This window comes from Salvelinus alpinus, chromosome 27 (assembly GCF_045679555.1).
Source record: "Salvelinus alpinus chromosome 27, SLU_Salpinus.1, whole genome shotgun sequence".
NCBI lineage: Eukaryota > Metazoa > Chordata > Actinopteri > Salmoniformes > Salmonidae > Salvelinus > Salvelinus alpinus.
In genome coordinates this window covers 38,366,737-38,389,032 of record NC_092112.1, presented here as the reverse complement: position 1 = coordinate 38,389,032, position 22,296 = coordinate 38,366,737, and the positions used below count along the sequence as shown (strand labels likewise).

At 42.8% G+C, this 22,296-nt stretch overlaps 1 protein-coding gene across 1 annotated transcript; it reads left to right on the top strand.

The window, feature by feature from the left end:
* Positions 1 to 4,795: 4,795 nt before the first annotated feature.
* LOC139556524 (homeobox protein Meis2-like) lies at positions 4,796 to 22,223 on the top strand. Its single transcript, XM_071370580.1, has 13 exons — positions 4,796 to 5,396; positions 5,674 to 5,906; positions 6,282 to 6,423; positions 6,647 to 6,697; positions 7,394 to 7,444; positions 7,668 to 7,814; positions 10,640 to 10,754; positions 15,230 to 15,369; positions 17,696 to 17,772; positions 18,869 to 18,927; positions 19,179 to 19,268; positions 20,074 to 20,171; positions 21,324 to 22,223. Exons 1-12 carry the CDS (start codon positions 5,379 to 5,381, stop codon positions 20,130 to 20,132), a joined length of 1,182 nt encoding a protein of 393 aa, XP_071226681.1. The 5' UTR covers positions 4,796 to 5,378; the 3' UTR covers positions 20,133 to 20,171; positions 21,324 to 22,223.
* The last annotated feature ends 73 nt before the right edge of the window (positions 22,224 to 22,296 follow it).

Below are 22,296 nucleotides of genomic sequence, written 5' to 3'. Positions count from 1 at the left end.
GGAGGATGCTCAGACACGAGGAAGATGGTAATTTATTACATTTAAGACAGGCATGACACCCTGAATCAGCCTGCGTTCAGATCACTGGCCGGGCGAGAGAGTGGGAGGGGGAGGTGGGGAGGTAAACACAAAGGAGGAGAAATGGGGAGCAGAGGAAATGGAGGAGAGTAGTAGGAAATAACGTGCAATGGGAGAATTTAGCCTCAGGCATGATGCATGTTTTGCCTATTTCTGTATAGTTAGTGTATTTATAATTCAAATAGCCTATATGCCTTCAATAATTCACCAGAATAGAATATCAAAGGGTAGTGCATAATGATATTTTTAAAGAGAATAAATAATAAAAGTGTGTTGTTTTGCTAGAAGAAATGACCACATGATTAAGGCTATTTCATTTCTTCCTCACTCTGTTGGTAATGATGTAGATAAAAGTGAATGGTTGTTTTTCATTTGCTTGTCAATATAATTATATAAAGGATTTTTTTGTTTGTTGCTAGACTGTATTTTTGTTAGTTTTCTATAAGGTTATGAATCATATTTATTACACATAACCAAATGCCTATATATTATAGGCAAAACTATTTTTAACAGATTGAAAACAAAATATTGTTCACAAACACCGGGAGGCTTGTTTCCTCTAAACGCTAGATGGCAATGTAATTCAGTCATTTCATAAACCATTTCAGATCCAATTGATTTCATGTGTTAACTTCAGAAGTTTGGGCAGGTGGCTCCTAATGCTTCTTCAATGCTACAGAGAAACTGGAGTAGCCTAAGAGTCACATCAGCTCCAGTAGGCCTTCAGTTGGTAGCTATAGGACTAGCCTACAGATCTTCCAAAATCTGTGAGCACTCAGGCTTACATTTTTTAAGTGGAGAGTCAGATATCATACAGTAGGTCAGTGAAGAGAGGTAATGTTCTTGTTGACCAAAAGTTTATTGTTTTAGTAGGCTAGCTACTTATAAAAATGATTATGCTGCGTTCGCAACCAAGTGGGAAATGGGAATTTACTACCATAGATAAACCCCTTTTGGCATGGATTTCTGACATGACAGGAAATTACCTCTAATAGCATTTTCATCAGTTAAATGCAACTACCAAACTGAAAGGTTGATGGTTAGAATACCTGAGCAGACGAGGTGAAAAGTATGTTGATGTGCCCTTGAGCAAGGCACCTAACCCTAATTTGCTCCAGGGGTGCCGTACTACTATCACTGACCATGTAAAAACACTGTTGGAAAAGCATTCCAGTTGGCTGGTTGAGAGAATGCCAAGAGTGTACAAAGCTGTCATCAAGGCAAAGGGTGGCTACTTTGAAGAATCTCAAATATAAAATAAATGTTGATTTGTTTAACACTTTTTTGGTTACTACATGATTCCATATGTGTTATTTCATAGTTTTGATGTCTTCACTATTATTCTACAATGTAGAAAAGAGTACAAATAAAGAAAAACCCTGGAATGAGTAGGTGTGTCCAAACTTTTGGCTGGTACTGTACTTCCATCTAGAATGTGTTATTTGAACAGGTTTAAAGCCAAGGGTGGTAATTCACTGCCATCTACAGTTATGGAATTTTTGCTCACAAGTATAATTCATTGGCTGATCCCTCCAAATGACCCGGATGGAATCATGTGACCCTTCCTTCATCCATAGGAAGTCCCACCCAGTTGACTACTTTAAAATGGTGTAGCCCTCAATGGCAATGTCCATGCCAAAACAGGTTTTATCCATGTAGAGTCCTGTTCTATGGTGGTAAATGTCCACTTCCCACTTGGTTACGAACGCAGCACTAGCCTGCAGGAGTCCTATAAGAGGGAACAGATTTACCAAGATCCAACTTTTTATTTTTGTATTCCACATTTTAATCATTTTAAACAAACAAACAGAAGACATTTGGTCATTTTTTATTTTAAACATTGGAATAAAATAAGCTTCAGTCGAAGAACAAGATGGTTTAGGCCATATTATATCACTAATATCGAGTTTGTATTACTCCAATGCACTTTATTGACATGTCATGTATTTCATTTTAGTGGAATAAAAATCTAGGACAGTTCTTTATTACAATCTAATAATAAAGCGAATATTTGTATTTTGTTATTTAGGTGTGCATACATTGCCTTCGGAAAGTATTCAGACCCCTTGACTTTTTCCACATTTTGTCACGTTACAGCCTTATTCTAAAATGGATTAAATAAATACAAAGCTCTGCAATCTACACACAATACCCCATAATGGCAAAGCATTTTTTTTAAATGTATTAAAAATAATAAACAGAAATACCATATTTACATACCTTGTCAGACCCTTTGCTATGAGACTCGAAATTGAGCTAAGGTGCATCCTGTTTCCATTGATCACCATTGAGATGTTTCTACAACTTGATTGGAGTCCACCTGTGGTAAATTCAATTGATTGGACATGATTTGTACAGGCACACACCTGTCTCTATAAGGTCCCACAGTTGACAGTGCATGTCAGAGCAAAAACCAAGCCTTGAGGTCGAAGGAATTGTCCGTAGAGCTCCGAGACAAGATTGTGTCGAGGCACAGATCAGGGGAAGGCTACCAAAAAATGTCTGCAGCATTGAAGGTGCCCAAGAACACAATGGCTTCCATCATTCTTAAATGGAAGAAGTTTGAAACCCCCAAGGCTCTTCCTAGAGCTGGCCACCTGGCCAAACTGAGCAATCGGATGAGAAGGGCCTTGGTCAGGGAGGTGCCCAAGAACCCGATGGTCACTCTGACAAAGCTCTAGAGTTCCTCTGTGGAGATGGGAGAAACTTACAGAAGGACAAACATCTCTGCAGCACTCCACCAATCAGGCCTTCATGTTAGAGTGGCCAGACGGATGCCACTCCTCAGTAAAAGGCACATGACACCTAAAGACTCAGACCATGAGAAACAAGATTCTCTGGTCTGATGAAACCAAGATTGAACTCTTTGGCCAGAATGACAAGCGCCACGTCCGGAGGAAACCTGGCACCATCCCTATGATGAAGCATTGTGGTGGCAGCATCATGCTGTGTGGATGTTTTCAGCAGCAGGGACTGGGAGACTAGTCAGGATCGAGGCAAAGATGAACAGAGCAGAGTACAGAGAGATCCTTGATGAAAACCTGCTCCAGAGCACTCAGGACTTCAGACTGGGGTGAAGATTCACCTTCCAACAGGACAATGACTCTAAGCATACTTACGTAAATGTGATAGTCTATTTCAGATACTGATATTTCATTTTTTTTATTTGTAATACATTTGCAAAAAATTATACAACTATTTTTGCTTTGTAATTATGGGGTATTCTGTGTAGATTGATGAAAACAATTTAGTCAATTTTGGAATAAGGCTGTAACGTAACAAAATGTGAAAAAGTCAAGAGGTCTGAATACTTTCCAAAGGCACTGTATACTGTTTAGGATTCTTTTTTTTCTCAAGTAAATAATTTAGTAACACAAAATGAACATTTCATTTAAAAATATTAGAAACTAATTTCCAATTTTAACATGTATTGTCATAAATGTTCCTGTTCTTCAAAATGTAATCATAAGATATGCCTATTATTAGCCATATTAAAAATACTGGCTTCATGTTATGTGAATAAAAGTTTATATGTTGTGTAAATGCATTTCATAACTGCCAATGCAGCGAAATATGTGTTCATCTACAAATAACTTACACTTGGACTAACTACACCTTACCACCAAATCTGCATGTTTCATAATGTATTTCACATGCAGTATTTGTCACCACAAAATGATAAGGCTATCTATCTTTATCTGTCCACACATTCCTTTATACACATGTTGGTCCAGTAGGCATGACTTGGTCGAAGAAAAAGGAGGAATGGAACGTCGAAAGGCAGAGAGAATTCGAGCCAACACGCCAACAGCATTCTTACAATCTGAAACACAACCTCTTCATACGCTGACCACAATATACATGTATAGTGTCTGTAGCCTAAACTCTGTTTACGGATGCATTGTTATCCAATCCTGGCGCTGGACCGGAAGGCTTACTTCAAGGTACCCATATCTGTCATAAAGAGCAAAATATGTGCCCAAAATATATCCGATTCCAACTATATATATGCCACACTCATAGAAAAAAAGGTTCTAGATAGAACCAAAAAAGGTTCTGTGCTTGCTTCATACATGGCACCTCGTTCTATAAAGAACCGATATTGGTTCCACATATAATCTTATATGGAACCCAAGGGTTCTATATGGAACCCTGCAAAAGGGTTATAAATAGAACCTTTAGGGGTGCCATATATGAAGCAAGCACTAGAACCCTTTTTGGTTCTATCCAGAACCTTTTTTTCTAAGAGTGTATATCAAAATATGACTGAGTGACCAATGTCAAGGCTGAGTGAGGCTATTTGCGCAGAAATTCAACTCCTGTTTTATATCCTATCCATAGCCTATACTATGCATGCTATAATGTAAGCCTATACCTTGATCATTAGTACAGAAAGTGGAATATAATTATATTTTCTCAAGACTGCTCTAAAAAATAATCAGACATTTGGAAAAGTTAGATCATTAAAACAAATAAGTACAGTTTTCTTGACGGTTACGTTCAAGGGGAATAGTTAAAGTGTTGAATTGTCATCCACCAAATTCCTTTCTAGCGCTAATTGCAATGGATATCCTCACCGCATTGGTGACAAGATGTGACAGTTATTTTGCGTCACCCTCTGCCTTATCCAATGCAAACAACATTCGTTGGCGTGTCATGGGCTTCACTCCAGTCCCCCTTTATTTGGCAGTATGGGACTGGTTAAACCCTCCCTCTTTCCAGGTTCCGTCATCACCTTCTACCGCTGATCAGTGGAGCCAGTCTATCCTATAAGCGCGCTCACAGCCAACCTGCAAACATTCACTGACACCTTCACATTTCAGAGCAGGAGGCAATGGCCACGAGGACCGACGCATCGATATAGCCTGTTTATCCTGGGAAGTTCTTTCTTCTTAGGCTACATTTCATTCAAAAAGGGAAAACGGTGCGTTGGAAGCAATATACGGCCTTCTGGAACGAATCCTCTCTATCAACTGTATTGGCTATAGATTGCCTTGACAAGCAGTCTCGGTGATTGACAGCAGGACCAATACACGAGGGTTGTCGATGCGCTTATTAGAAAAACTTTTAACCGAAGGTTCTTAGTTAGTTTTATCCGTCATAGTGTTTCGCCATTTAGGCTATTGCATTAATTATTCTTGAAAAAATACACATCTTCTCCTTGCTGCGGGTTTCCTTTTTATTGCCACTGCGGATTAAAATATTCAATTGGACGTAAAAGTCTCAACTTCCTACACCACCTTCTCTGCGGACTGAGTCAGTAGCTGTTTCTTACCTCTCTGTATCTCCAAGACAAGCGCATGTCGATGGCGCAAAGGGTAGGTCTTAGTGCACTTGCAATGTGTAATTTCTGAGTTGATCAAACTGAATGCAATTTCCTTTTGGAATACCCATAAGAAGTCTGGACCCTGTATTCGATGCATTGTTCTGTTTTCCATGCATGGGCAATTTGATTAGATTAATGTTCACTGTCATCCTCATGCATAAAGGCTTGTGTTTGGAGGGGATGTCTGTAGCCTCTCTTATATCCGTGATAGAAGCATGCCAACAGACAGTCCTCGAGTTTCTCACACTTAACTGTATTTCTCCGTCCAGTACGATGAGCTGGCCCACTATGGTGGTGGGATGGACGGAGTTGGACTCCCGGCGTCTATGTATGGAGACCCGCATGCTCCCCGGCCGCTTCCGCAAGTCCACCACCTGAACCACGGTCCGCCTCCACATCCAACGCAGCACTATGGAGCCCACGCACCCCACAACATCATGCCCAGCAGCATGGGCAGCGCTGTCAACGACGGACTAAAAAGAGACAAAGATCAAATCTATGGGTGTGCATCAGAATTTTCCCATGGTTTACACTGGGTTTTCTTATTTTTGATATAGCCTACAAATTACAGTTACAAGTGAAGTATTTAAAAGCATCTAGTCAGACGTTAGAACCAAATCCTAACTTGACATGATTGAGTAAATCGAATTTCATTCATTTTGCGCAAAACAATCTAGGCCTATTTTACGAGCATATTGCATCTCAAGATTCGGCCCTTACTCTGAGTGGAGATACTTCCCTTTTGTCAGCTATTGTGGGCCACCCAGAAATATAAAACACGGATCAAGTGCAATGCAGTCCACTTAAAACATGTTTTTATTTAATATTCCTGGAAAGTGGGAACACATATTCACGTTTTGTTTCCATCATGTTGCAGTCACCCGTTATTCCCTCTGCTAGCACTGGTGTTTGAGAAGTGTGAGTTGGCGACCTGCACACCGAGGGAGCCTGGAGTAGCGGGCGGCGATGTCTGCTCCTCAGACTCCTTCAACGAAGACATCGCTGTCTTTGCAAAACAGGTAGGCTACTTGTGGTTTATTAAGCCACGTTTTGTCAGCAAAAATAGGGATACAGATATTATTGTTGTGAAGGCTACTGTAAATGTTAAACATGTTTTCCTTAATTTATTTAATGTTTGATTGATAGGTGGATGGATTGATTGACTGATTAATTGATCGATTGATGGACTGATTGATTGCTGTATGCAGATAATCGACTTATATTATATATATTTTTTTATAGATACGTGCAGAGAAACCGTTATTTTCATCGAATCCAGAGTTGGACAACTTGGTAAGCAAGTTAACCTGTAAATCCACTGATTACGCATCAATTGCGCAGCTGGATAAATAGTGTGCTATGGGCTTGTTTTGAGTTCACTTTATTTGAACACAACACGGATATTCAGAACGTTCATTTGAAGGAGCAACAGGAAACGCAGACGAGTCATCTATCCAAAGACACATTCCCACTCTGCAGTGGGAAGCCGCGAAGGTCCTTGCCTTGGGCATCCCCAAAGCAGGGACTCTAGGAACCATTGCTGTGCTATTGAATCCATTTGAATAAGAAAATACATTGTTTTAAGTCATGTAGAATACTGTTACATATCACTTTCTTTACTGTATATGCCTGCAGTGGGCGTTCATGCATTTATGGGGTTATTACATAGCGTTGCTGTCTAATGAAAACCTCATCTCCGTTTTCGCCAATTTTCTTCTTTTTTTTTTTTACATTAATTGAAAGCAGTAACTCCCCTCAATGTACTCTATTTCATGACTCTAGGACCAAGAAAATATATTCAGAATAGCTTCTGAAGTTTTATAATATGCTCGTTAATAGGAAAATATGGGCGTTTTATTCTTTTTTTGTTGTTGAGAAGTTTCTGTTGATGAGCTTTTCATCAGACAGCGACAATAGGCTAGTTACTATCCATTTGAGGTCAACATGCCAGCATGAATAAAGCCTAACTCGTATATTTTCCTTTTCCAGATGATCCAAGCTATACAAGTATTACGATTTCATCTTTTGGAATTAGAGAAGGTAAATTATGTTGCTATATTGTAGACCTATATTTAATGCTTTACTCTGTGCTTTTTTTGTGTTATTCTATATTTTTGTCAAAACGTCCTGCAATCACTGATAATCGCACAGTTGTACTCATAACTGCATATTTTACTCGAACACACTAAGCATATAGTTTACCTGGCTGCTGCACGGATGTCATGTGTTAAGAGTGAGGCTAACACGAATTTTCATGGAATAGGTGCACGAGCTCTGCGACAACTTCTGCCATCGGTACATCAGTTGTTTGAAAGGCAAAATGCCCATCGACTTGGTCATAGACGACCGAGATGGCTGCAAATCAGACTTCGATGACCTGACAGGATCTGCCACAAATCTAGCAGATCACGTGAGTGGCTCGGCTTTGAAATTAGCCTACATATTGGTGCTACTTTTGACAAGGTGTCCCAATAACATGGTGTTTGTGACGTACAAAAAAATATAATTTCAAGAAATGTGCGTAATTGTGAGTCAGTTTAATAGATAACAAATGTAATCAACAGCTTTTAAAATAAACGGTAAAAATGTAATTTACTGGTATTAAACGATTTTTGTATTAATAACCTATTAACAAAACGTTATCTAATGCACATTAGTGTGTGCAAAACTGAGACAGTCAGTCCCTTAATTCATGTGTGTGTGTTTCCATTATATTTTGTCCTGGTGGTGTGTAGGGAAGTTTCATAGAGCCTTCTTAAATAGAGGACGAATTAGAGAGGGAATGATTTATTTCGTTCTTAACCTTCTTCTGCTCTATTGTATAAATCATCTACTTTATCTGTTTATCAGAGAGAGAGCGAGAGAAAATGACAATTGTATGCACGCATGACTGTAAGCCGCTTTGGATAAAAGCGTCTGCCAATGGCATATTTTGTATATTAGATGAGAATGTGCTTATTAGAAATGTCCTAAGTCAATTTTCTATAATTTTCTATTCTTTCCTAAATTGCATTTTTGATGTTTTTACTTTGAGGTAATGGATTAGTACAGCTGGATGTGTCCTGTTTGGTCTTTCTCCTCTCCTTCCCCTTCTAGTGTTTGATTTTACACTTGAATGCTAATCCAATCAGATTATTATTGTCAGTAAAGAGGGGGGTCTTTGTCAATCCATGTGCCCATAGCGTGCCCCCTACTCTGGCTCTTCCTCTTCCCAATACCCACTCCCCCTGTCACACATGTCATCTCAGATGGCATGGTTCCTGAACCTTAGCATTGGAGCAATGGCAGGAACTTTGTGTTGAGGGAGATTCCTCACATTAGATTACTGTCATGTATAGTCGATTTTTCAGAAGTAAGCCAAAGAAATGCTATCCACTGTCCACATTCACTTCCATTTTTGGATGATGTTGCACTTTGTTGATTCGGCGGTTGTAGACACAAACAAACATTGTCAAGGTTCATTCGTCTGTCAAGACAGAACATTTTCCTGCTGGTCATCCTGGGATCCAGTTCACCTTTCGTAATATAATATATGCCGTTTAGCAGACGCTTTTATTCCAAAAGGACTTGCGGTCATGTGTGCATACATTTGATGTATGGTAGGCCCCGGGAATCAAGCTTACAATCCTGGTGTCGCGAGCGCTATGCTCTACCACCGGAGCCATACAGGACCACTTCATCCGCTGCATTATGTATGAGCTGTAGTTCTCTGGGTGTGAGGGCACACGCAGTACACACACAGAATGGTGTATGTGAACGCCAACCACACCATATGTTGGGCCTAGTTCAAGTTTGAGAAGAAACACCAGCTGTTTGTTTATGTTAGCTATGTGCTGGCGAAGGCAACTTTAGCCTCCGTTTCAAGTCTTGCCCATTTGCATGATTTCAGTAACATTTGTGTGACTTGTGATACTAACGGCTACTAGTGTATGTGTGAGAAATTTATCAAAAAAATCTTGTGGAGTTTAGAACTATGTTTCCTCTACTCATTCTATTTCTATAGTGAAGGCTAACCCTCACAGTGATACAATGTGTGAGGGCAAGAAAGTATATTGGTCTGAGTATGCTTCTCTAAGTGGCATCAAGTTCTGCCTCTCTTTTTCCATCCCCTGCTCTTATGCAAATGTGAGCTCATCTCCCTCTTTGAGTGCACAACCCAGCCCATAGCCAAGAGACAGCACCTTTTTATATCTATGTTTAAATCGCACATTTACAGACTCATTTGAGTTAAGGTACGACTGGCTTGAAAAATTGATATTTGAATCAGGTTAACCAGCTAGTTGATACTGCCATTTTTAATATGATTTGAAGACCATGTGAGTTGAGAAATCAATCCAGATATCATAATGTCTTATTTATCTCATCAACTTCTCTGCCTTTATGGGTCTCAGTTTTTATGATACATTTTAAAGAACGATGGACCACACTGTATCAGTAATTAATGTAATCTTAACAGCTGGAGTGTGTGTGAGTAAAGAACCCCCTTCGTTTGCTTGATACACGTGAAAACACATGGCACTTTGAATGGGGCCGCCACACAAACAGCTTTCTAATTACTGTGTGTTGGGATGGAAAAGGGGTCTGCTCGTCGAGCTCGTCGAGAGGCATCATTCACACTGCGCTGCCATTGTTGCCGTGATTATTCTTGTCGTTGGCTGAGCTCTTCATCTGAGCACCATCCGGCAAACAGCTGACGCCAGGAGGCTGAAGAGGTTGCTCTGCTGTTTGGCCCTCAGCTTAAGTCTGTCTAAGTACCATGGTCCCTGCCCTTATATGGCCCAATAAATAGGGGTTCGGACAGATACTGGGCTTCTGATTCAGGATAGGGAGGAGTGTTGCTGGAGCTCTGATGCTGATCGGTTTTGCTCTACAGTATTAGCAGGTTTAGCTGAATATAAACTCTATTTGTTTTTGTTTGTTCTTTTTTGGGGGGCCATCTCAGTTTCAGGGAAAATGGTAACTTAGAGTTTGGGATTATCGATTGTTTGGAACTTGTTCTATTTTCTTATTGTGGTCAGGGTCATATTGTTCCATATTGTGCGCTGAGGTATATCGGCTAATAATGAGGAGAGAGAAGCGGTGCGTGCGTGTGTGTCCGGGAGTTACATTGATATTGAGTAATGGCATACTGTTCCACTGCTTTCTAATGTGATCTCTCTCTCTCTCCCTCCTCTCCTGGTGTGTGGCCGGGATGTGGGATATGTTTATGACCCGATGAACCTCTGTGGACCCCAGAACCCGGCGTCCTGGAGAGACCTGGAAGACGCCCACTCCACGCCTTCTGTGGGCACCCCGGGGCCCTCCAGCGGGGGCCACGTCTCCCAGAGTGGGGACAACAGCAGTGAACTCGGTAAGAGACCCACAGCTTCTCTTTAGACTCAACTCCATATCAAAGGTTGACCTCAGTGCTGACCCCATACAAAGGCAATGGTCTTTTCTTTGTAGGCTATAGGGTAAACTTAGTCTTTCCAGAGATCCTAATGATAAGCGGTTGTTGTTGCTCTATCCTTATCATTCAGATAAAGTTGATGAGATGTTGTTGTTGAATCAACAGCTATTTGATTGAGTTTTGATAGTGACTTTGTGGTTTATCACTTATCGAGGTCAGGTCATGGAAAGAGTTCTATAGTTTAATCTGGTCTCTGTTATATGATGGCTTGTCTGATGAGTGTCATTACTGCCAATTACTGGTTTTGCATGATTCTGCCGAGCATTGCTGTAGTGTAGCCTACTTGGGTTGCTGTCCGTGTGTCGGCTGTTAATTTGGCCTGTGATTTGCTCAGTGGAGTCTATAACGGTTTTATGACTTGTTTTTCTTTTTATCTCCTATGGCCACAGTAAAAATAGAATAGACTTTAAAGCAACTTACCACCCTCTGCCCATCAGGCATCAATAGCCAGGGCATTGAGCTAAACAATGGGAGGATGCTTTGCAAGACAAGAGCAATTCAGAGGATGAAAGGACAGTCAGAAACACAGATTAAGTCTCTTCCTCCTCTGATTTTACCACAGTTTCCTCACTTATCCTAACTATCTGAAAACATGTCAAACAAATTGCACTTAATATCCATGCCTGCATTTATTTGTAATGTAATTGGATGCTTTAACACAGTAACACTGTGTATCTGACTTGTATGTCAGCAAATAGAGGGGAAGAGGATGGGTGTGAATGACTTTTTCCTTGGTTCCTCGGGAGGGCTTTTTTTAAACAACAGCGGGGGAACACCCAAGGTCCATGCCTCCCTGCCCTTTTGACCTGGGTAGAGAATGCATAGAGGACGGGGGAAGCACAATCCCCCCTGCCGTGGAGCTGGGAAGGACAGAGCCACTTTATGTATGGATGAACAAAGAGGAGAAAAAGCCCCTGGTAGCAGGATCTGATGCTGCCGTGCCTACCTGCTGCTCCTCGTGCTCCTCCTAGGGCCCCTTTGCCCTTTTTCATCCCTCGTTTCCATCCCTTGTTTTCATCCCCTTTTCTCATTCAAGGGGATGAGGAAAGCAAACACTTTTAACATAGGAAGGGAACTGGGGCCCAAAGTGGGGCCCTTACGTCAGTAGTGCAGACCTGGGTAGGAGATTGCCGATGCTCTTCAAAGCACCTGCTACTATGAGGGAGCTCCTATTGTCCTAATGGACATTAGTCATGGTTTTCTGGGCCAATGATAAAAGCCTTTAAAGAGTTAACGTACAATCTTAACTAATCTGGGAGCCTTATGGTTGGTTGCCGCGTGGTTGTCGTGTAGTATCAACCACATGTATTTGATATGTGGTTAGTTGGTGGTGGTATGGTTATGGCTGTGTGGCTATGTTAGCCATGTGGCTAACCGCTAACCCATGGCTTATACAGTCTTTGGTTGTTTCCTTGTAAGCTGTGTGATGTGCAGAGGGCTTTCTCTTTGATAACACCTCCCCCAGGGTGACTCTCTCAGATGGGGCACAGGGGCAGAGCTAAAAAGGCTGAGATATCCTAGGAATGTTTTTTTGGGGAGGGGTTTTGAATGTCCATGACAAAGGCAAAAAGGAAAGGAACCCAAGGGGAGATAGCTGGCCGCAAAGCTCCTGTACAAGAGGGGAATGCAGAGAGGGAAGAAACAGGATGCAGTCAGTGCATCTTTTAGTCTCCTCCGGATTCCACCGAAGATGGCATCCGGAACAGCAATGACACTGCAGGCTAATGTCCCTATAGAACCTGTCACAAAATGTTCTCACAAATAACAAGGGAGTGGGACAGGAGAACTATAAGTGTTCATCTCCATCTAACCCCTATCAATCACCACTCGCCGTCAATAGGATATAGGCCTACGGAAGGCACAATTCTAGACATATGCATGATCTGGGGAGAAGATTCAGCAATTATCAAGATCTTCACGCTATGGATTCGGCCGTGTTTTGGCAAGCTGCCAGACAGCAGCTCCCATTTAGCAGCGTGCATCATGGGTAATAACAGGAGGGCTGAGAAGTGTCACTGGTGATGGATCAGGTCCCGGTGAGCTCATTAAGCAAGCTGCACTGGGCTCGCATCACCGATGCAGGACCGGGATACAGCAATCAGTTCTGCTAGCTAGTAGCCCACCCTGCACTTTGTCTTATATGGACATGTCATCATGGGGATTCTCTTGCCTCTAGTTGTCCCAGTTTATACCTGACTGTAGGACAACTGGTCTCTGCTGTTGTTGATGGGAGAGAGAGGACGAGAGATAAAAAGAGAGAGAGGCAGGGAAGTGGGGGGGTGGAAGCGGAAGTCAGACAAGGATGCCTCTCTTCTTCATATCTTAGGGTACTGTTTTTCCTAAAGCGCCCGAGGCGATACTCCAGCTTTCCTTGCGGCAGCAGGCCGCCCCCCCCCCCCTCCTCTATGTTACGCGTGTAGACACTGGGGCATGCAGGGAGGGAGCTGGGCAAGCAGGCAGGCGAAGGGGGCTAGGTCACGGGAGGAGAGTTCCATGGGTACAACTTTGTGAGTAGTGCACCATCACACTGGTTAGATTGGCTGAGTTGCCAGGGAACAGTCAGAAGTGATTAGCGTAGCGGAGGATCTGCCCTGAGGCCTTCCCTCTCTGGAGCAGGAAAAAAGAGAAGGATGGGGAGAGGAGGAGGGGGGCAGGAGGGGGGTTGACGTTCCTTAGATATAATTAGGCCATGCTAGTGAGTTCTGTCCTGTCTTTCTTTCTTTTTTTCTCTTATTTTTTTCAGTTATTTGCTTCAGGGACAAAATTACTTAAAATGACCAATATTGGTTTTGGTCATTTTGATTTCCCGCTAAGCCCGAGCGTTTAATGATTGATTGGCATAGTTTGTATTGATTATTTCACCACTCAAGGCATGTCTTGAGTGGTGTCTCTCCCAGCCTGTGAGACGGGATACTAACTGTCCTCTCTGAAATGACAGATCTCTTCAACACCATCCTTCAAGTACTCTGCACCCACAACAAACCTCATAATTTCCTTAGAGAATTAAACTGTTATAACAACTTGTTATAACATCTACAGACAGAGAAGGTGGGGTATGGAGAACAAAGTGAAGCATCACCTATGCCCTGTCCGGTCCACGGATTACACCATCCGTCAAAACTCCCACCCCCCCTCCTCTCCCTCCCCTCACCCCCGTCCCACCCCACTCAGTCCAACTCATCCTTTTTAATGTCAATATTCATTAGCTTAAATATTTATGCATGAATATGGGTGCATATATAGAAGCCCCTTTGATTGATGCATCCCCAAAAACAAAAAGACATGCCAGGGCAAATCTTAAGAAAAGTAGGGTTCCTGTCCCGCCCTGGGGGAGGGGTCTCTCAGATACATTATTCACATGCCCTCCAGGCAGGCTTTCATGGCATCTCTGCCCAGAGGGCAAGAAAAATAACCACCACTGTTAAAAGTAAATCATCTCTGCTGATGCACAATTAATGGCGGAGAGGGAGAAGGAGAGACATGGAGAGAGGGCACAGAGAGTGCTGTGATGGGGAGCAAGGGCAGGGGCAGAAGCCGCGGAAATCTCAGTTTAAAAGGAAGCCTTGATCCGTGTGAAGGTTCCCGCAGAAATCGAACGAAGATGCCCTGCTAATAATGCCAGGAGGAGAGGTGGCGTACGGGCGTGTGTGTGCGTGTGCATGTGTGCGTGTGCATGCGTGCATGCGTGCGTGTTTGTGTGCGTGTGCGTGTGTGTGTGGGTCCGACAATCCAACACAGACAGACTGGAGGGGGGTGTGGAAGGGGTGGGGTGTGGGTCACTGAACACATGGGGGGGCTTGAGGGGAAATGACCACAACCCCCCCAACCATCCCCCAACACATCCCTAGCCAAATGTTTGATATGTTATTGTCCTCTTATAGCTTTAACCATGAGGTTACAATTGTTGTTTTTGTTATTGTTCGTGTTTTTCTTTTTTTATAACCAAATCATTAGTCTATATCAAACGGCGGCGTATATAAATAAATACGCTGCTGCCTGTGCATTGTGTCCGGCCACGGCACTAACAGTCATTATTCATGTCAAGTGTACAGCCCGGATCCCGCAGTCATTACTTCATGTCAAACGTGTAGCTCAGATTGAGTTAATAACTTGGCTTTTTCATTGAGGTCTCTCAGTACAGCATACTGTATGAACCTCTCTTCAATATCCAGACACTGTAGCAGAGTGTGGATGAGGAGATGCAAATGTGAACGATATGTGGAATATTGTGTTGCTATGCTGTTGCCGTGCCCTAGACCTCTGCTGCACTTTTAATGTGTGTTCGTGGCGAACGGAGGCGACGTGCCGAAATGAAAGCCTTCTCTCTCCTAACGTATCCCGCCACCTCTCTTCTCTACTTCTTCCTCTTATCGCAGGAGACGGCCTCGACAACAGCCTCGCATCGCCGGGCACAGGGGACGAGGACGACCAGGACAAGAAGAGGCAGAAGAAGAGAGGCATCTTCCCCAAAGTGGCCACCAATATCATGCGAGCGTGGCTCTTCCAGCACCTTACGGTAAGACGGCAGGCCGAGCCTAGCACCAGCTCCAGACATTCTCCCTTCATGCAGTGGTTCTCAACCTTAATTTGGGTTATTGTACACCAATCACACCGTCAGGTGCAACTGGTCATGACTATTATCAATTTAACCATGAAGCCTATGTTTTGTCCATATCTTGTACATATCTTATGGCTCTTGTCTAGTACCCCCTGAGAGTAGGCCAAGTACCCCTAGGGGCAATAGTAATAACGGTTGAGAACTGAAGGCCTTGCATCCAACACTCAATGCGCAACAACACAAGGGCGTCGGCCTGTGGCTTTGTAGTCCTTCGCCGGGCAGTTTTCTCCCGGATGTTTTCTTAGTGAGAACAGTCATTGAGACAAAGGCACAGAGAGCTGTGTAAAAGACAAGTAGCGTATGTTGTCTAAACGTGGCCTCTCCATCATACCACACTTGTTAGGAATGATGCCACTTTACTCAGCGTCTGAACTACGTTTTACAAAAACAGAATAGGCTACTTTCCCAAAGTGAAAGGACTAGCTCACATTCCAACGACTTCCAACCAATCGTCAATGAGGAGAGTTTCACCTTTTATCTACGGACCTAAAAGACGCCGCCACTGCCTCTTACTCCTCAGTTTTTCTACTTTTCTCCTCTTCCCGCTCTCAGATGTTTTCATAGCCTCTTATTTGGTTGCCGGGTGAAAAGCGGCCACACAGCTCCTGTACACAGGCAGCAATCCTTTCCCCTAAAAACCCACCTTTAGATTCCCCAGTTAAAAAAGAAGAGGCAAAGAAGGGCTAATTTAATTATCCCCTCTCTGTTCCCCCTTTTCAGCCTAATTGGTTAAGCACAAGTGTTTGTCGTGGCAGGATGTGCCTCGTGAACACTGTGTGAGGGCCCCTCAATGTCCTCTGAATGGTCCAGTTGCAACACCCAGGCGATCAAGCATTCATCGGGCCGCGGAGGGTGTGAATTGTGAAAGGAGCCGGATTATGTTTTGTCCCGACTTTACCGTTGAGGCTGGCATCGGAGAAGGGACAGGGGACGGGGGGGTTCTCTGGATGGTCTTAGCCTCCAGCTTTTGTGGTCCCTATTCTGAGGAAGAACTCTAAGGATCCTCCTCTACAAAGCTATAGAGAAAGCAGCTGTGTAAGGTTTACATTACTTCTAGGATTCCTTATTGGCCCATTAGCATGGCCATACAGTAACTGTTGGTTTCCATGCGAGCCATTCTGTTTGAAGACCTCCATCTGCATGCTGGTGAAGACAGATCTTTGTGAAGCTCTGTTCTAGACAATGTATATAATTAGTTACGACAAACATACATTGCGTTTTGAAATGCAGCTGTAAAAGGGTCCTCTTGTTCAACCATGAGACCCTTTCCTCTGCTAGGAGATAAAAGGATTAAGTCCACAGCTCAATGACAGGTTGCCCCAGAGTGACCTGAGTAAATTTGGTTGTACATTGGAGAGAGGCCCCAACGTGACAACAGTCTGTGGGATATTAGCAAAGTGTTGTTGTTTTTTAGACAGAGGGGTTCTGCTGGGTTGAGGGAGGAGCACTGAGCCATCCGTCACTAGACTGTCAGCCACCAAGCTGGGAGGTGACCATGACGATCACTTGTGGTAACAGTGGCCTTTGTCACTACCATGTCGGTTTCTGTGTGTGTGTGCTATATGCTTGCATGTGTGTACACGCTTGTGTGACTGAGTGTGTGTATACATGTGTGTGTGTGCCTGAAAGCCTTGTTTAAAAATGAAGTGCTTGGAAGCTCATCCTTCACCCGATGACCACAGGAGGTGGCTGCGGCCCTGACAGCGCCAAAATGGGGATGCGCCTCCGACCCTGTACCCTGTACATGGGTCACCTCTGTCTGCCATCTGCCACCCTCCTCCCTCTGTCACACCGCCAGCGGAGAGGCAGGGACAGGGAGACAGGGGCCGGGGCCGGGGCCCCTATTCAGGCCCTAACAAAGGCGGCAATTGTGTCCCTTTGTATCGCATCTGATCATTTGTCAAATAATGTCAAATAATGTCAAACAGTGCCACACGCTTTAAGCCCAAAGTGTTTGGGGCGGGGGCCAAGCAGTGGTCAGTCTTGGTTGTTCACTTGTGCTTATGCTAACTAGAGAGAGAGACTTGTATGTATATGTGCCAAGGATCACTGTGGATGGGAGTCGGTCACAGGGCTTGATTACATTTCCTGAGCGACTTTCCCTTTAAAAGGGTGTTTCAGGGTGTTTCCTTCTAGACGTGATCATTCTAAATGAATGCAAGCTGCGTGTTCTTTTTTCGACTGAAGCACAGACTCTTCTCTTTCTGTCCTCTGTTTACCACAGCACCCCTATCCTTCAGAGGAACAGAAGAAGCAGCTAGCACAGGACACAGGCCTCACCATCCTGCAAGTGAACAACTGGTGAGTAGCTAACCCCAATGTCCCCACTCTAACCCTAACCCCTGCACTTCCTTCTCTCCTTCTTTCTTCCTTTCCTTCTTTGTCTGTCCTTTCTTTTCCTTTTCATCTTTCCTTCTTGCCTCCTCCCAGCACTGGTGAATATGCTCTCATTCGCAACTACACTACAGCCATGTTTTAAGAGAAGCAGAGACGTTCTAAGCTCAGCTCTTTGGAAATGGAACTGAAATGGAACTGTTTTACATGCTCTATCTATCTTCACTGTCTGGGGGACACACTGAAACTTTAAAGGGGAGGTGTGTGTGTGTCCCTCCTCCCCACACAATCCCCCAGCCTCATTTTACATGTATAACATGATGGATTAAAGTATATTTAAGGCCCAGCACCCTTGCCCCTTTGTAGATGGCTTAGCATATTTTGGGAAAGAGGAACAGATACAGGGGGATTTGGGATTTGGTTTTGAGGATACAGTTCTGGTGTGTCATCTAAAAGGCATCATTTTACTTGGGGCTTACACAGGGTCAGTTTTGGATTAATTGAGATGACATTGGCTTCTCGCGATTAATCCTCCCCCGTCCCAGAATCCCATGGTAGGGTCTTTTTTAAGTGTATCAGATTCTCAACAGACCTAATTACATAGACGTGCACCTCTAATCCCAAGGAGTTAAGAAGTCTATGGATTTGTCTCATGGATCTACTTCAATACACTAATCAAAGCAGGCAAATGCTTAGTTTACCTAGCTGTCCGTTCTTTTGGGTAGTGGTACGTCTCTGCCCAAAATTGGCAAAACGTTTAGCCTTATCACAGCCCAAGGCTAAAGGGGCTAAACCCAAATCAATAGACTTGGTAAGATACTGTATGTGGCTTTCTCCTAACACCCTAGATCACGAGAGATTAGAACGCTAGTAAAACTGGGGTAGGAAATTGTCACATTCTGTTTGATTTCTGAATGCTTTGATTGTGTAAGATCAAGTAGACCCGGGAGATAAATGCAAAGGAGATCTAAAGCAAGGAGAAGCTTTATGAACTGTATATTCCATGTTTGTCCGGACAGTGATTGGCTATTTTCTCTCCATTCTATCTTCCCTATCTCTCCAGGTTCATCAACGCCAGGAGGAGAATAGTACAGCCTATGATTGACCAGTCTAACAGAACAGGTTAACCATAACTTACATTTGTTAATTGATAATAATACGATGAGATGATAATGTTGCTCTGTCATATATTTAATTGTACTATACTATATGATTATTTTTATGTAGATAATGATTTTTTGAATGCCACTTTTATTGTTACGGTGTATCTCTTCTGTTTTATGGCCTCAAAACATACTGACCATAGAAATAGAATTATAATCTAGTATTATATCTCTATTTTGACCCATTTCTGGTTTATTTTACATCCACAGTGGGCCAGGGGACAGCATACAGCCCTGACGGTCAACCAATGGCAGGCTTTGTACTCGACGGACAGCAGCACATGGGAATTCGACCTGGCGGTAAGCAACCTTTATTCTCACCATGTCATATGCAGTGGTGGAAAAAGTACTGTATTGTCATACTTGAGTAAAAGTAAAGATACCTTAATAGAAAATGACTAAAGTAAAAGTGAAAGTCACCCAGTAAAATACGACTTGAGTAAAAGTCTAAAAGTATTTGGTTTTAAAAATGCTTAAGTATCAAAAGTAAATATAATTGCAAAAATATTCTTAAAATATACTTAAGTATTGAAAGTAAAAGTAAAAGTATAAATAATTTCAAATTCCCTATATTAAACCAACCAGATGGCACCATTTGTGTGTTTTTTTAGTTACGGATAACCAGGGGCACACTCCAACACTTAGATATAATGTACAAACAGAGCATTTGTGTTTAGTCAGTCCCCCAGATCAGAGGCAGTAGGGATAACCAGGGATGTTCTCTTGATAAGTGCGTGAATTTGATCATTGTCCTGTCCTGCTAAGCATTCAAAATGTAACGTACTTTTGAGTGTCAGGGAAAATGTATACAGTAAAAAGTACATAATTTTCTTTTGGAATGTAGTGAAATAAAAGTAAAAGTTGTCAAAAGTATAAATAGTAAAGTAAAGTACAGATACACCAAAAAACTACTTAAGTAATACTTTAAAGTATTTTTACTTAAGTACTTTACACCACTGGTTATTTGTTCCTTTCTACCAATGTAGCCTAGAATCAGTTTTGGTTCAGGTTTGTCTATTCATGGGTTAAATATTGCAGAGTTTTATATGAACCTGTGTATATTGCATCATGTAATTGGTTCCTCTCTCTGTCACTCATTCTGCAGGACCAATGGGTGGCATGGGAATGAATATGGGTATGGATGGACAGTGGCACTACATGTAAACCCTCTCCAACCAAGGCAAGCCTGAAGAAGATAGTGAAGTAAGCACTGCCTTAATCTCTCTCCCCTGCTACATTTGTCACCCACAAGCCTCCCTCCTCTGTCGTTTCTCTATTCCTCTCCATCACTCCCTCTCTCTCTTTCTCAATCTTTCTCCCACTCCCTCCTCTCTACTCCTCTCCTCCTCACCCTTCGCCTCAATAGTCCCCCTATTCCTCCACAACACCCCATCTATTTAAAAAATGTTCTTGCTCTCTCCCTCCTCTCCTCTCCTTCTCACCCCTTTCCTCAATCGTTCCTCGATCCTTCTCCATCACTCCATCTCTCTCTTTCTCCATTTTTCTCCTCTCTCCATCCTCCTCTCATCTCCTTCTCGGGGCCCGATATGATTAAGAGTGTGGGGTTCTCGACTCCCTCTGTCCCCCTCCAGCCCTATCAGCTCTCTAGCCCTGCTGACAGTTCACAAATCAAGATGTATCGCCTGCCGGAGGCACTGGAGCTCACCGTATTTTATTTAACACCCACACTCCACTGCTCAATGAGCCACGCTATAATGACACTTACCTTGATTAATTGAGCTCTTTATATGTAAATAGGGAACCCCGCGTTTGCCTCACTTTTCACTGGGCGCCAATTCCGCCAACACAGCCCCTTTCCCTTCCCGATAATCCACAGATTTTGCTAATGAAGTCCAAAGAGCATGATGGTGATTGCAGCGACGGCACACCGCCTAAATTTTAAATACAGCCCACATAGACATCTTATGCACTCAAGCTGAATAAATGTTGGCAATGTCATTTTTTGACTGTTTCATCCAATCATTTCTCATTGAATGATCATTGACCGGTTACTGTAATGGCGTAATACAGGAGGCTGTTCTCCTCACCTAATTTAATCTGTAGTGAGACCGTATGCTGATTGTGATGGCAGTAAATTTACCCATGGACCCATGTGGGGTTGTTTTGCAGTAATATGTGGTTATTCTATGCATGATGGAGTCAGAGCCATAACAGTTATCTATTAGGGAACCCTTAAGAATTACACCAAAGAACCAACACTGTCCCAATGTATGTATATGTTGTAAGGCCTAAGTTTGCCTCTGTCATGTGTGGCTTTGTCTTTAACTTATAAGATTTAGGTTCCATGTTTGTTTTTCTGTAGAGACTGACCCAGGCTTCTTCTTTGTGTGACAGGCCTCCATGGTTTGCTCAGGGAAAATTCCATCCTGCCGCGTGGTCCAATGAAAGCGTGACTCCGCCCAAGTCGCACCTGTACCCATCATCTGACCACGCCCACCTCACAACCGCACTGGAGCATAGAGGACCACACCTACCCTGGGACAACCCACACCTGTACAGACCCTGCCCACATTGACCTTTACTAACTAACCCCATGGCTGGAGGAAGACCAGGATCTAGGAATAAACAACAACAACATTTACAGACAACAACAACAAAAAATACTTCTGAATGAACAACAGAAGCTAAAATGACCTCAACAACATTTTGACAAATTAGTTTTCTTTTTTTAAATTATTTATTTATTTTTCTACAATGGTGGACCATTGGGACAAGAACTTTCAAGTATTTGCTCAAGATATATTGTCACAATTGTACATACACACACACACACACACACACATATATTCTCACACACACACACTTCATCCTATGAGCACACCATTTGAAAACAACCACTGTGGAATATCTAAAAAGAGGATGGAGACTAAGACTTTTAATAACTGTTGTGATGTATAGACTTGTGCTTTTTCATTTGACTGTTCTGTCCATGTTTGTGCTTTGTGATCACTAGTTTATAGAGTGAGAGTTTATCACTGATCCCACCTTTATGTGCTGTGGAAGAGAGAGAGAGATTGACTCAGTCTGCAGCTCCATCCAGCTCCCAGCAAAATACCAAGCCCGCTTTTTATACGAGTAAAAGACTGAAAGAGCTGATGAACTGACTCCATACTGGTAAGGTGGATCCTTGACTGACTTCCATTTAGATCATATTCAAATAGTTTTATAGCACACAGGAAGAAGGGAAGGATTTCTACACTAAAAACCAAAATAAAAACTCATTTTAAAACTTGACCTCAAATCTTTTGGAGGAATCTTTTTTCAGCACATATTCCCTTTCATCTGGGAAATAAATAACCTTTTGGAG